General features: G+C 31.6%; 2 protein-coding genes across 2 annotated transcripts in view; both read right to left on the reverse strand.

Annotated features, from left to right (window-relative positions):
• LOC138316509 (mucin-22-like) overlaps positions 1-5,121 on the reverse strand; it is a 68,699-nt gene extending 63,578 nt beyond the window's left edge. The window contains exons 1-11 of the mRNA XM_069258198.1: positions 5,052-5,121; positions 4,393-4,488; positions 4,070-4,141; positions 3,791-3,856; positions 3,086-3,342; positions 2,480-2,627; positions 1,972-2,031; positions 1,317-1,412; positions 994-1,065; positions 715-780; positions 12-268 (exon numbers count right to left, since the gene is read on the reverse strand). Coding sequence (XP_069114299.1) covers positions 12-268; positions 715-780; positions 994-1,065; positions 1,317-1,412; positions 1,972-2,031; positions 2,480-2,627; positions 3,086-3,342; positions 3,791-3,856; positions 4,070-4,141; positions 4,393-4,411 — 1,113 coding nt within the window. The 5' untranslated portion in view covers positions 4,412-4,488; positions 5,052-5,121. The remainder of the gene's footprint in view (positions 1-11; positions 269-714; positions 781-993; positions 1,066-1,316; positions 1,413-1,971; positions 2,032-2,479; positions 2,628-3,085; positions 3,343-3,790; positions 3,857-4,069; positions 4,142-4,392; positions 4,489-5,051) is intronic.
• LOC138316510 (mucin-2-like) overlaps positions 4,977-13,941 on the reverse strand; it is a 40,323-nt gene continuing 31,358 nt past the window's right edge. Inside the window, exons 34-51 of the mRNA XM_069258199.1 lie at positions 13,615-13,710; positions 13,293-13,364; positions 13,014-13,079; positions 12,311-12,567; positions 11,706-11,853; positions 11,200-11,259; positions 10,545-10,640; positions 10,222-10,293; positions 9,943-10,008; positions 9,234-9,490; positions 8,629-8,776; positions 8,124-8,183; positions 7,469-7,564; positions 7,147-7,218; positions 6,868-6,933; positions 6,165-6,421; positions 5,561-5,707; positions 4,977-5,111 (exon numbers count right to left, since the gene is read on the reverse strand). Of these exons, the coding sequence (XP_069114300.1) occupies positions 4,977-5,111; positions 5,561-5,707; positions 6,165-6,421; positions 6,868-6,933; positions 7,147-7,218; positions 7,469-7,564; positions 8,124-8,183; positions 8,629-8,776; positions 9,234-9,490; positions 9,943-10,008; positions 10,222-10,293; positions 10,545-10,640; positions 11,200-11,259; positions 11,706-11,853; positions 12,311-12,567; positions 13,014-13,079; positions 13,293-13,364; positions 13,615-13,710 (2,171 nt within the window). The remainder of the gene's footprint in view (positions 5,112-5,560; positions 5,708-6,164; positions 6,422-6,867; positions 6,934-7,146; positions 7,219-7,468; positions 7,565-8,123; positions 8,184-8,628; positions 8,777-9,233; positions 9,491-9,942; positions 10,009-10,221; positions 10,294-10,544; positions 10,641-11,199; positions 11,260-11,705; positions 11,854-12,310; positions 12,568-13,013; positions 13,080-13,292; positions 13,365-13,614; positions 13,711-13,941) is intronic.

The raw sequence follows: 13,941 nt of genomic DNA on the forward strand, positions 1-13,941 counted from the left end.
GCATATATTACCATGACCGATTCTCCAACAGGACTATCATTTTCGTCCAACACAGTAACTTCCACGGATGATATATCATTAACAGTGACACTTATGTCCTTGTATTCAATGATATCCTCTAGAGAACGAATCGTGACAGTTACGATTATATCTTCGTTTTTATCAATTGGAGATACTCCATTTGACAATGGATCCCCGTTTCCGTTTTCAACAGGTCGTGCTACATCACTTTCAGGAGCACTGCCGTCGACCATATTAGCGGAGCACTCTAAAATATATAAACAATTGCAAATAAACATGACACTAATTCAGAAAGTAATGTTTTAATATTATTTTTGATAAATTCATACAATCGGGAAGATTTATATAATCAAATATTAATGTGATGATGTTACATTAAAATAGTTTTTTTACGAAAATTACCATATACGTTATTTGAACTTATGTCTTTATGTTTCAATAAGTGTTTACACTCTAACTTTCCTTTAAGAAAACCATCTTCCATTATTTTACTCCGTCGACAACAATGCATATCTTACAACTTAGTCACTCACTGCAGTCGTTCCTTGTAAAAATAACATTCAATTCTATTCAAGATATTCATATTGCCTTTAAAATGTTAGATTTATATTCCAAAAGTCCACACGAAGAAATGGAAAGTGCAAATCAATAATGGGCAACGATGTTCAATTTCTTATATATGCAAACCATTACCTGTTGTTGTGATAGACGTTGTTGGTGTTTCGGTTGTTGAAGGTGTCAGTTCTGTTGTTGAGGATCCTGCAAAAATCATATTAGGGTTAAAGTTACGCTAATTTAAATGTTATTGCTAACTTAGACTTTATGAGATATGTATGACACAAACAAGTTAAAATTATATGTTCAATGCTTATTATTTACATCGTATTTATGTTTCATAGATCATAAGAGGCAGATTGATGAATTATACATGTTGAGAGACATTTTAATATTTTATACATAACACTTATTTACCTTCTGTGGTGGATGTTGTTGGTGCTTCAGATGTAGAAGGAGTTGGCACGGAAACTGTTGTCGTTGTTGACCCTGTATTAAAAGTATTTTGTCGGTATAAAACATCTTCAATCTATCAAACAATGCGATGATCCTAACATAATAATTTATTGAGAAATCTACTTAAGATACAGAAAACGCTACACGCTCCGGAACACATTGCCTTATCATTTATTCAAACTTCACGTCTCCTTTCTCATCATTATTATTTCTTTTTGTTGCCTTATTTTAAAACCAATTTAAAACGGTTTTGTATTTATTTATTTATTATTATTTCTACCCACCTCTTGCAGTAGTTTCCATTGTTGGGGTGGTTGCCTCTGTAGCACCTGTACTTGTACCTGTGCTAGATGTAGTTCCGGTAGAGCCAGTAGTTGTTTCTGTTTCATGGATAAAATATGGCATTAATGGATGTTGTAACACCAAAACTCATTTCTATAACCTTACTCTACTTTTACTTCAACCCAGTGACTGTCATATTTTTCTTGACAGTCATTCGTTTATTAAACACTTACATAAATGTAATACATTTAAATGACGGCTTTCTTTTTAGAATGTTTCCCTACTTAAACTTCAAATATTTTGCATCCATTACACCAATATAATCTAAATACACATAACATAAGATTGTAAATATTTTGTGATTCAAGTTGTCGATTAACTGATACCAATAGAACAATACGGATTATTTGGAAGTGTAACATTATATAGTCAATTATCTTCTCAGTTGAATTAATCAAATGGATATACATTGTCATTGACATTTATCAGGATACCTGTGTGAAGTCATTTGACATTCTTCACAATTCTGTATTGTTAGGTTAAACTCCAATCCCGTTCATTAAAAACTAAAATCATAACGCATTACTATTTTAACCATGCTAAGATATTAATGCCGAAGAAGCCACACTCTAACATATAGTTGTCATGCATGTCTACCTGTTGCCGATGTAGTTGCTGAAACTGTAGTCGAAACTGTTGAACCCGATGTCGCTGTGACTGCAATATGAAAAATAGCATTATTATATAAATATTAGGACACTTGCTAATTATAACATTGTGTCCTCAACATGTTGCAACAATTTTTGTTTCAAACTATTCTTCTATATTGCGGTTGCATTATATGTGTAAAATTTTACCTAAGGTAATAATAAAGTAATATATTTTTTACATCAATGTATTCATTGAAGACAACATAATTATTTGTCTGTTATGCGGTTTTTTTCCAAATAAATTTAAATCATTTAATAAGATGTTAATCAGTAATGTAGAATTAATAAAACTGAGTGACACATATCATGAGATAGTAAAGTAATATTAACTCTAGAATTGTGATAACAATTTTATCTGGACATTGTTATCCACAGAATAGAAAAAAAAATTGTACACAGACGAGTCTGAACTTTGTAAAATATTGATTTGTAACTTAAAATATGTTTTTAATTACCTGGAGTGTAACAAGCCTTAATCACATTGATCTGTGCTGTAGGTGATGTGCCTTCTGACGTATCTGGTGTAAACTTAACAACCAATATCACACCCTTCCTACCATCTAATGGTATAACTACTGGGTTATTTGGCTCCTTGGTAGACATCTACGAAAAATAAAGGTAAATTGTTAACCAACTATGCAGCAGTGTTTTATATTTTTCTCACTTTGATACAATTTAAAACGTTTTAAGTGGTCACCTTATTCGATGTTGCTTTCCAAAGATAATAAACACTACAGTCTACTGCGCAATCATGTTTATATTTCATGTCACTTTACAAGGGTTCCATTAAAGATTGCCTATAATAAATTCTGATGTTATTGCGATATAACACAATTATCTGAGTGTACTCTAAATAAACTAATGCCAAGCGTAGACTCTTTACGTATCACTCAACCTTCAACTGTCGCTAAAAGTATTATTGTGAGCATTGTTTGTGACATATGTTTTCAACAATTTAGGTTTAAAAATGTACATCTGACAAGAATATACTATAGGAGTTTTTTAAGAAAGGATGCGCTATACCGAACATCATTTTCCTGTAAATTGGAAGCATATATTACCATGACCGATTCTCCAACAGGACTATCATTTTCGTCCAACACAGTAACTTCCACGGATGATATATCATTAACAGTGACACTTATGTCCTTGTATTCAATGATATCCTCTAGAGAACGAATCGTGACAGTTACGATTATATCTTCGTTTTTATCAATTGGAGATACTCCATTTGACAATGGATCCCCGTTTCCGTTTTCAACAGGTCGTGCTACATCACTTTCAGGAGCACTGCCGTCGACCATATTAGCGGAGCACTCTAAAATATATAAACAATTGCAAATAAACATGACACTAATTCAGAAAGTAATGTTTTTTAATATTATTTTTGATAAATTCATACAATCGGGAAGATTTATATAATCAAATATTAATGTGATGATGTTACATTAAAATAGTTTTTTTACGAAAATTACCATATACGTTATTTGAACTTATGTCTTTATGTTTCAATAAGTGTTTACACTCTAACTTTCCTTTAAGAAAACCATCTTCCATTATTTTACTCCGTCGACAACAATGCATATCTTACAACTTAGTCACTCACTGCAGTCGTTCCTTGTAAAAATAACATTCAATTCTATTCAAGATATTCATATTGCCTTTAAAATGTTAGATTTATATTCCAAAAGTCCACACGAAGAAATGGAAAGTGCAAATCAATAATGGGCAACGATGTTCAATTTCTTATATATGCAAACCATTACCTGTTGTTGTGATAGACGTTGTTGGTGTTTCGGTTGTTGAAGGTGTCAGTTCTGTTGTTGAGGATCCTGCAAAAATCATATTAGGGTTAAAGTTACGCTAATTTAAATGTTATTGCTAACTTAGACTTTATGAGATATGTATGACACAAACAAGTTAAAATTATATGTTCAATGCTTATTATTTACATCGTATTTATGTTTCATAGATCATAAGAGGCAGATTGATGAATTATACATGTTGAGAGACATTTTAATATTTTATACATAACACTTATTTACCTTCTGTGGTGGATGTTGTTGGTGCTTCAGATGTAGAAGGAGTTGGCACGGAAACTGTTGTCGTTGTTGACCCTGTATTAAAAGTATTTTGTCGGTATAAAAACATCTTCAATCTATCAAACAATGCGATGATCCTAACATAATAATTTATTGAGAAATCTACTTAAGATACAGAAAACGCTACACGCTCCGGAACACATTGCCTTATCATTTATTCAAACTTCACGTCTCCTTTCTCATCATTATTATTTCTTTTTGTTGCCTTATTTTAAAACCAATTTAAACGGTTTTGTATTTATTTATTTATTATTATTTCTACCCACCTCTTGCAGTAGTTTCCATTGTTGGGGTGGTTGCCTCTGTAGCACCTGTACTTGTACCTGTGCTAGATGTAGTTCCGGTAGAGCCAGTAGTTGTTTCTGTTTCATGGATAAAAATATGGCATTAATGGATGTTGTAACACCAAAACTCATTTCTATAACCTTACTCTACTTTTACTTCAACCCAGTGACTGTCATATTTTTCTTGACAGTCATTCGTTTATTAAACACTTACATAAATGTAATACATTTAAATGACGGCTTTCTTTTTAGAATGTTTCCCTACTTAAACTTCAAATATTTTGCATCCATTACACCAATATAATCTAAATACACATAACATAAGATTGTAAATATTTTGTGATTCAAGTTGTCGATTAACTGATACCAATAGAACAATACGGATTATTTGGAAGTGTAACATTATATAGTCAATTATCTTCTCAGTTGAATTAATCAAATGGATATACATTGTCATTGACATTTATCAGGATACCTGTGTGAAGTCATTTGACATTCTTCACAATTCTGTATTGTTAGGTTAAACTCCAATCCCGTTCATTAAAAACTAAAATCATAACGCATTACTATTTTAACCATGCTAAGATATTAATGCCGAAGAAGCCACACTCTAACATATAGTTGTCTGCATGCATGTCTACCTGTTGCCGATGTAGTTGCTGAAACTGTAGTCGAAACTGTTGAACCCGATGTCGCTGTGACTGCAATATGAAAAATAGCATTATTATATAAATATTAGGACACTTGCTAATTATAACATTGTGTCCTCAACATGTTGCAACAATTTTTGTTTCAAACTATTCTTCTATATTGCGGTTGCATTATATGTGTAAAATTTACCTAAGGTAATAATAAAGTAATATATTTTTTACATCAATGTATTCATTGAAGACAACAGAATATTTGTCTGTTTATGCGGTTTTTTTCCAAATAAATTTAAATCATTTAATAAGATGTTAATCAGTAATGTAGAAATTAATAAAACTGAGTGACACATATCATGAGATAGTAAAGTAATATTAACTCTAGAATTGTGATAACAATTTTATCTGGACATTGTTATCCACAGAATAGAAAAAAAATTGTACACAGACGAGTCTGAACTTTGTAAAATATTGATTTTGTAACTTAAAATATGTTTTTTAATTACCTGGAGTGTAACAAGCTTAATCACATTGATCTGTGCTGTAGGTGATGTGCCTTCTGACGTATCTGGTGTAAACTTAACAACCAATATCACACCCTTCCTACCATCTAATGGTATAACTACTGGGTTATTTGGCTCCTTGGTAGACATCTACGAAAAATAAAGGTAAATTGTTAACCAACTATGCAGCAGTGTTTTATATTTTTCTCACTTTGATACAATTTAAAACGTTTTAAGTGGTCACCTTATTCGATGTTGCTTTCCAAAGATAATAAACACTACAGTCTACTGCGCAATCATGTTTATATTTCATGTCACTTTACAAGGGTTCCATTAAAGATTGCCTATAATAAATTCTGATGTTATTGCGATATAACACAATTATCTGAGTGTACTCTAAATAAACTAATGCCAAGCGTAGACTCTTTACGTATCACTCAACCTTCAACTGTCGCTAAAAGTATTATTGTGAGCATTGTTTGTGACATATGTTTTCAACAATTTAGGTTTAAAAATGTACATCTGACAAGAATATACTATAGGAGTTTTTAAGAAAGGATGCGCTATACCGAACATCATTTTCCTGTAAATTGGAAGCATATATTACCATGACCGATTCTCCAACAGGACTATCATTTTCGTCCAACACAGTAACTTCCACGGATGATATATCATTAACAGTGACACTTATGTCCTTGTATTCAATGATATCCTCTAGAGAACGAATCGTGACAGTTACGATTATATCTTCGTTTTTATCAATTGGAGATACTCCATTTGACAATGGATCCCCGTTTCCGTTTTCAACAGGTCGTGCTACATCACTTTCAGGAGCACTGCCGTCGACCATATTAGCGGAGCACTCTAAAATATATAAACAATTGCAAATAAACATGACACTAATTCAGAAAGTAATGTTTTAATATTATTTTTGATAAATTCATACAATCGGGAAGATTTATATAATCAAATATTAATGTGATGATGTTACATTAAAATAGTTTTTTTACGAAAATTACCATATACGTTATTTGAACTTATGTCTTTATGTTTCAATAAGTGTTTACACTCTAACTTTCCTTTAAGAAAACCATCTTCCATTATTTTACTCCGTCGACAACAATGCATATCTTACAACTTAGTCACTCACTGCAGTCGTTCCTTGTAAAAATAACATTCAATTCTATTCAAGATATTCATATTGCCTTTAAAATGTTAGATTTATATTCCAAAAGTCCACACGAAGAAATGGAAAGTGCAAATCAATAATGGGCAACGATGTTCAATTTCTTATATATGCAAACCATTACCTGTTGTTGTGATAGACGTTGTTGGTGTTTCGGTTGTTGAAGGTGTCAGTTCTGTTGTTGAGGATCCTGCAAAAATCATATTAGGGTTAAAGTTACGCTAATTTAAATGTTATTGCTAACTTAGACTTTATGAGATATGTATGACACAAACAAGTTAAAATTATATGTTCAATGCTTATTATTTACATCGTATTTATGTTTCATAGATCATAAGAGGCAGATTGATGAATTATACATGTTGAGAGACATTTTAATATTTTATACATAACACTTATTTACCTTCTGTGGTGGATGTTGTTGGTGCTTCAGATGTAGAAGGAGTTGGCACGGAAACTGTTGTCGTTGTTGACCCTGTATTAAAAGTATTTTGTCGGTATAAAACATCTTCAATCTATCAAACAATGCGATGATCCTAACATAATAATTTATTGAGAAATCTACTTAAGATACAGAAAACGCTACACGCTCCGGAACACATTGCCTTATCATTTATTCAAACTTCACGTCTCCTTTCTCATCATTATTATTTCTTTTTGTTGCCTTATTTTAAAACCAATTTAAACGGTTTTGTATTTATTTATTTATTATTATTTCTACCCACCTCTTGCAGTAGTTTCCATTGTTGGGGTGGTTGCCTCTGTAGCACCTGTACTTGTACCTGTGCTAGATGTAGTTCCGGTAGAGCCAGTAGTTGTTTCTGTTTCATGGATAAAATATGGCATTAATGGATGTTGTAACACCAAAACTCATTTCTATAACCTTACTCTACTTTTACTTCAACCCAGTGACTGTCATATTTTTCTTGACAGTCATTCGTTTATTAAACACTTACATAAATGTAATACATTTAAATGACGGCTTTCTTTTTAGAATGTTTCCCTACTTAAACTTCAAATATTTTGCATCCATTACACCAATATAATCTAAATACACATAACATAAGATTGTAAATATTTTGTGATTCAAGTTGTCGATTAACTGATACCAATAGAACAATACGGATTATTTGGAAGTGTAACATTATATAGTCAATTATCTTCTCAGTTGAATTAATCAAATGGATATACATTGTCATTGACATTTATCAGGATACCTGTGTGAAGTCATTTGACATTCTTCACAATTCTGTATTGTTAGGTTAAACTCCAATCCCGTTCATTAAAAACTAAAATCATAACGCATTACTATTTTAACCATGCTAAGATATTAATGCCGAAGAAGCCACACTCTAACATATAGTTGTCATGCATGTCTACCTGTTGCCGATGTAGTTGCTGAAACTGTAGTCGAAACTGTTGAACCCGATGTCGCTGTGACTGCAATATGAAAAATAGCATTATTATATAAATATTAGGACACTTGCTAATTATAACATTGTGTCCTCAACATGTTGCAACAATTTTTGTTTCAAACTATTCTTCTATATTGCGGTTGCATTATATGTGTAAAATTTACCTAAGGTAATAATAAAGTAATATATTTTTTACATCAATGTATTCATTGAAGACAACAGAATTATTTGTCTGTTATGCGGTTTTTTCCAAATAAATTTAAATCATTTAATAAGATGTTAATCAGTAATGTAGAATTAATAAAACTGAGTGACACATATCATGAGATAGTAAAGTAATATTAACTCTAGAATTGTGATAACAATTTTATCTGGACATTGTTATCCACAGAATAGAAAAAAAATTGTACACAGACGAGTCTGAACTTTGTAAAATATTGATTTGTAACTTAAAATATGTTTTTAATTACCTGGAGTGTAACAAGCCTTAATCACATTGATCTGTGCTGTAGGTGATGTGCCTTCTGACGTATCTGGTGTAAACTTAACAACCAATATCACACCCTTCCTACCATCTAATGGTATAACTACTGGGTTATTTGGCTCCTTGGTAGACATCTACGAAAAATAAAGGTAAATTGTTAACCAACTATGCAGCAGTGTTTTATATTTTTCTCACTTTGATACAATTTAAAACGTTTTAAGTGGTCACCTTATTTGATGTTGCTTTCCAAAGATAATAAACACTACAGTCTACTGCGCAATCATGTTTATATTTCATGTCACTTTACAAGGGTTCCATTAAAGATTGCCTATAATAAATTCTGATGTTATTGCGATATAACACAATTATCTGAGTGTACTCTAAATAAACTAATGCCAAGCGTAGACTCTTTACGTATCACTCAACCTTCAACTGTCGCTAAAAGTATTATTGTGAGCATTGTTTGTGACATATGTTTTCAACAATTTAGGTTTAAAAATGTACATCTGACAAGAATATACTATAGGAGTTTTTAAGAAAGGATGCGCTATACCGAACATCATTTTCCTGTAAATTGGAAGCATATATTACCATGACCGATTCTCCAACAGGACTATCATTTTCGTCCAACACAGTAACTTCCACGGATGATATATCATTAACAGTGACACTTATGTCCTTGTATTCAATGATATCCTCTAGAGAACGAATCGTGACAGTTACGATTATATCTTCGTTTTTATCAATTGGAGATACTCCATTTGACAATGGATCCCCGTTTCCGTTTTCAACAGGTCGTGCTACATCACTTTCAGGAGCACTGCCGTCGACCATATTAGCGGAGCACTCTAAAATATATAAACAATTGCAAATAAACATGACACTAATTCAGAAAGTAATGTTTTAATATTATTTTTGATAAATTCATACAATCGGGAAGATTTATATAATCAAATATTAATGTGATGATGTTACATTAAAATAGTTTTTTTTACGAAAATTACCATATACGTTATTTGAACTTATTGTCTTTATGTTTCAATAAGTGTTTAACACTCTAACTTTCCTTTAAGAAAACCATCTTCCATTATATTTTACTCCGTCGACAACAATGCATATCTTACAACTTAGTCACTCACTGCAGTCGTTCCTTGTAAAAATAACATTCAATTCTATTCAAGATATTCATATTGCCTTTAAAATGTTAGATTTTATATTCCAAAAGTCCACACGAAGAAATGGAAAGTGCAAATCAATAATGGGCAACGATGTTCAATTTCTTATATATGCAAACCATTACCTGTTGTTGTGATAGACGTTGTTGGTGTTTCGGTTGTTGAAGGTGTCAGTTCTGTTGTTGAGGATCCTGCAAAAATCTATTAGGGTTAAAGTTACGCTAATTTAAATGTTATTGCTAACTTAGACTTTATGAGATATGTATGACACAAACAAGTTAAAATTATATGTTCAATGCTTATTATTTACATCGTATTTATGTTTCATAGATCATAAGAGGCAGATTGATGAATTATACATGTTTGAGAGACATTTTAATATTTTATACATAACACTTATTTACCTTCTGTGGTGGATGTTGTTGGTGCTTCAGATGTAGAAGGAGTTGGCACGGAAACTGTTGTCGTTGTTGACCCTGTATTAAAAGTATTTTGTCGGTATAAAACATCTTCAATCTATCAAACAATGCGATGATCCTAACATAATAATTTATTGAGAAATCTACTTAAGATACAGAAAAACGCTACACGCTCCGGAACACATTGCCTTATCATTTATTCAAACTTCACGTCTCCTTTCTCATCATTATTATTTCTTTTTGTTGCCTTATTTTAAAACCAATTTAAACGGTTTTGTATTTATTTATTTATTATTATTTCTACCCACCTCTTGCAGTAGTTTCCATTGTTGGGGTGGTTGCCTCTGTAGCACCTGTACTTGTACCTGTGCTAGATGTAGTTCCGGTAGAGCCAGTAGTTGTTTCTGTTTCATGGATAAAATATGGCATTAATGGATGTTGTAACACCAAAACTCATTTCTATAACCTTACTCTACTTTTACTTCAACCCAGTGACTGTCATATTTTTCTTGACAGTCATTCGTTTATTAAACACTTACATAAATGTAATACATTTAAATGACGGCTTTCTTTTTAGAATGTTTCCCTACTTTAACTTCAAATATTTTGCATCCATTACACCAATATAATCTAAATACACATAACATAAGATTGTAAATATTTTGTGATTCAAGTTGTCGATTAACTGATACCAATAGAACAATACGGATTATTTGGAAGTGTAACATTATATAGTCAATTATCTTCTCAGTTGAATTAATCAAATGGATATACATTGTCATTGACATTTATCAGGATACCTGTGTGAAGTCATTTGACATTCTTCACAATTCTGTATTGTTAGGTTAAACTCCAATCCCGTTCATTAAAAACTAAAATCATAACGCATTACTATTTTAACCATGCTAAGATATTAATGCCGAAGAAGCCACACTCTAACATATAGTTGTCATGCATGTCTACCTGTTGCCGATGTAGTTGCTGAAACTGTAGTCGAAACTGTTGAACCCGATGTCGCTGTGACTGCAATATGAAAAACAGCATTATTATATAAATATTAGGACACTTGCTAATTATAACATTGTGTCCTCAACATGTTGCAACAATTTTTGTTTCAAACTATTCTTCTATATTGCGGTTGCATTATACATGTAAAATTTACATCAGGTAATAATAAAGTAATATATTTTTTTACATCAATGTATTCATTGAAGACAACATAATTATTTGTCTGTTATGCGGTTTTTTCCAAATAAATTTAAATCATTTAATAAGATGTTAATCAGTAATGTAGAATTAATAAAACTGAGTGACACATATCATGAGATAGTAAAGTAATATTAACTCTAGAATTGTGATAACAATTTTATCTGGACATTGTTATCCACAGAATAGAAAAAAAATTGTACACAGACGAGTCTGAACTTTGTAAAATATTGATTTGTAACTTAAAATATGTTTTTAATTACCTGGAGTGTAACAAGCCTTAATCACATTGATCTGTGCTGTAGGTGATGTGCCTTCTGACGTATCTGGTGTAAACTTAACAACCAATATCACACCCTTCCTACCATCTAATGGTATAACTACTGGGTTATTTGGCTCCTTGGTAGACATCTACGAAAAATAAAGGTAAATTGTTAACCAACTATGCAGCAGTGTTTTATATTTTTCTCACTTTGATACAATTTAAAACGTTTTTAGTGGTCACCTTATTTGATGTTGCTTTCCAAAGATAATAAACACTACAGTCTACTGCGCAATCATGTTTATATTTCATGTCACTTTACAAGGGTTCCATTAAAGATTACCTATAATAAATTTTGATGTTATTGCGATATAACACAATTATCTGAGTGTACTCTAAATAAACTAATGCCAAGCGTAGACTCTTTACGTATCACTCAACCTTCAACTGTCGCTAAAAGTATTATTGTGAGCATTGTTTGTGACATATGTTTTCAACAATTTAGGTTTAAAAATGTACATCTGACAAGAATATACTATAGGAGTTTTTAAGAAAGGATGCGCTATACCGAACATCATTTTCCTGTAAATTGGAAGCATATATTACCATGACCGATTCTCCAACAGGACTATCATTTTCGTCCAACACAGTAACTTCCACGGATGATATATCATTAACAGTGACACTTATGTCCTTGTATTCAATGATATCCTCTAGAGAACGAATCGTGACAGTTACGATTATATCTTCGTTTTTATCAATTGGAGATACTCCATTTGACAATGGATCCCCGTTTCCGTTTTCAACAGGTCGTGCTACATCACTTTCAGGAGTACTGCCGTCGACCATATTAGCGGAGCACTCTAAAATATATAAACAATTGTAAATAAACATGACACTAATTCAGAAAGTAATGTTTTAATATTATTTTTGATAAATTCATACAATCGGGAAGATTTATATAATCAAATATTAATGTGATGATGTTACATTAAAATAGTTTTTTTACGAAAATTACCATATACGTTATTTGAACTTATGTCTTTATGTTTCAATAAGTGTTTACACTCTAACTTTCCTTTAAGAAAACCATCTTCCATTATTTTACTCCGTCGACAACAATGCATATCTTACAACTTAGTCACTCACTGCAGTCGTTCCTTGTAAAAATAACATTCAATTCTATTCAAGATATTCATATTGCCTTTAAAATGTTAGATTTATATTCCAAAAGTCCACACGAAGAAATGGAAAGTACAAATCAATAATGGGCAACGATGTTCAATTTCTTATATATGCAAACCATTACCTGTTGTTGTGATAGACGTTGTTGGTGTTCCGGTTGTTGAAGGTGTCAGTTCTGTTGTTGAGGATCCTGCAAAAATCATATTAGGGTTAAAGTTACGCTAATTTAAATGTTATTGCTAACTTAGACTTTATGAGATATGTATGACACAAACAAGTTAAAATTATATGTTCAATGCTTATTATTTACATCGTATTTATGTTTCATAGATCATAAGAGGCAGATTGATGAATTATACATGTTGAGAGACATTTTAATATTTTATACATAACACTTATTTACCTTCTGTGGTGGATGTTGTTGGTGCTTCAGATGTAGAAGGAGTTGGCACGGAAACTGTTGTCGTTGTTGACCCTGTATTAAAAGTATTTTGTCGGTATAAAACATCTTCAATCTATCAAACAATGTGATGATCCTAACATAATAATTTATTGAGAAATCTACTTAAGATACAGAAAACGCTACACGCTCCGGAACACATTGCCTTATCATTTATTCAAACTTCACGTCTCCTTTCTCATCATTATTATTTCTTTTTGTTGCCTTATTTTAAAACCAATTTAAACGGTTTTGTATTTATTTATTTATTATTATTTCTACCCACCTCTTGCAGTAGTTTCCATTGTTGGGGTGGTTGCCTCTGTAGCACCTGTACTTGTACCTGTGCTAGATGTAGTTCCGGTAGAGCCAGTAGTTGTTTCTGTTTCATGGATAAAATATGGCATTAATGGATGTTGTAACACCAAAACTCATTTCTATAACCTTACTCTACTTTTACTTCAACCCAGTGACTGTCATATTTTTCTTGACAGTCATTCGTTTATTAAACACTTACATAAATGTAATACATTTAAATGACGGCTTTCTTTTTAGAATGTTTCCCTACTTTAACTTCAAATATTTTGCATCCATTACACCAATATAATCTAAA

The sequence above is a fragment of the Argopecten irradians genome, chromosome 2 (assembly GCF_041381155.1).
Source record: "Argopecten irradians isolate NY chromosome 2, Ai_NY, whole genome shotgun sequence".
Taxonomy (NCBI): domain Eukaryota; kingdom Metazoa; phylum Mollusca; class Bivalvia; order Pectinida; family Pectinidae; genus Argopecten; species Argopecten irradians.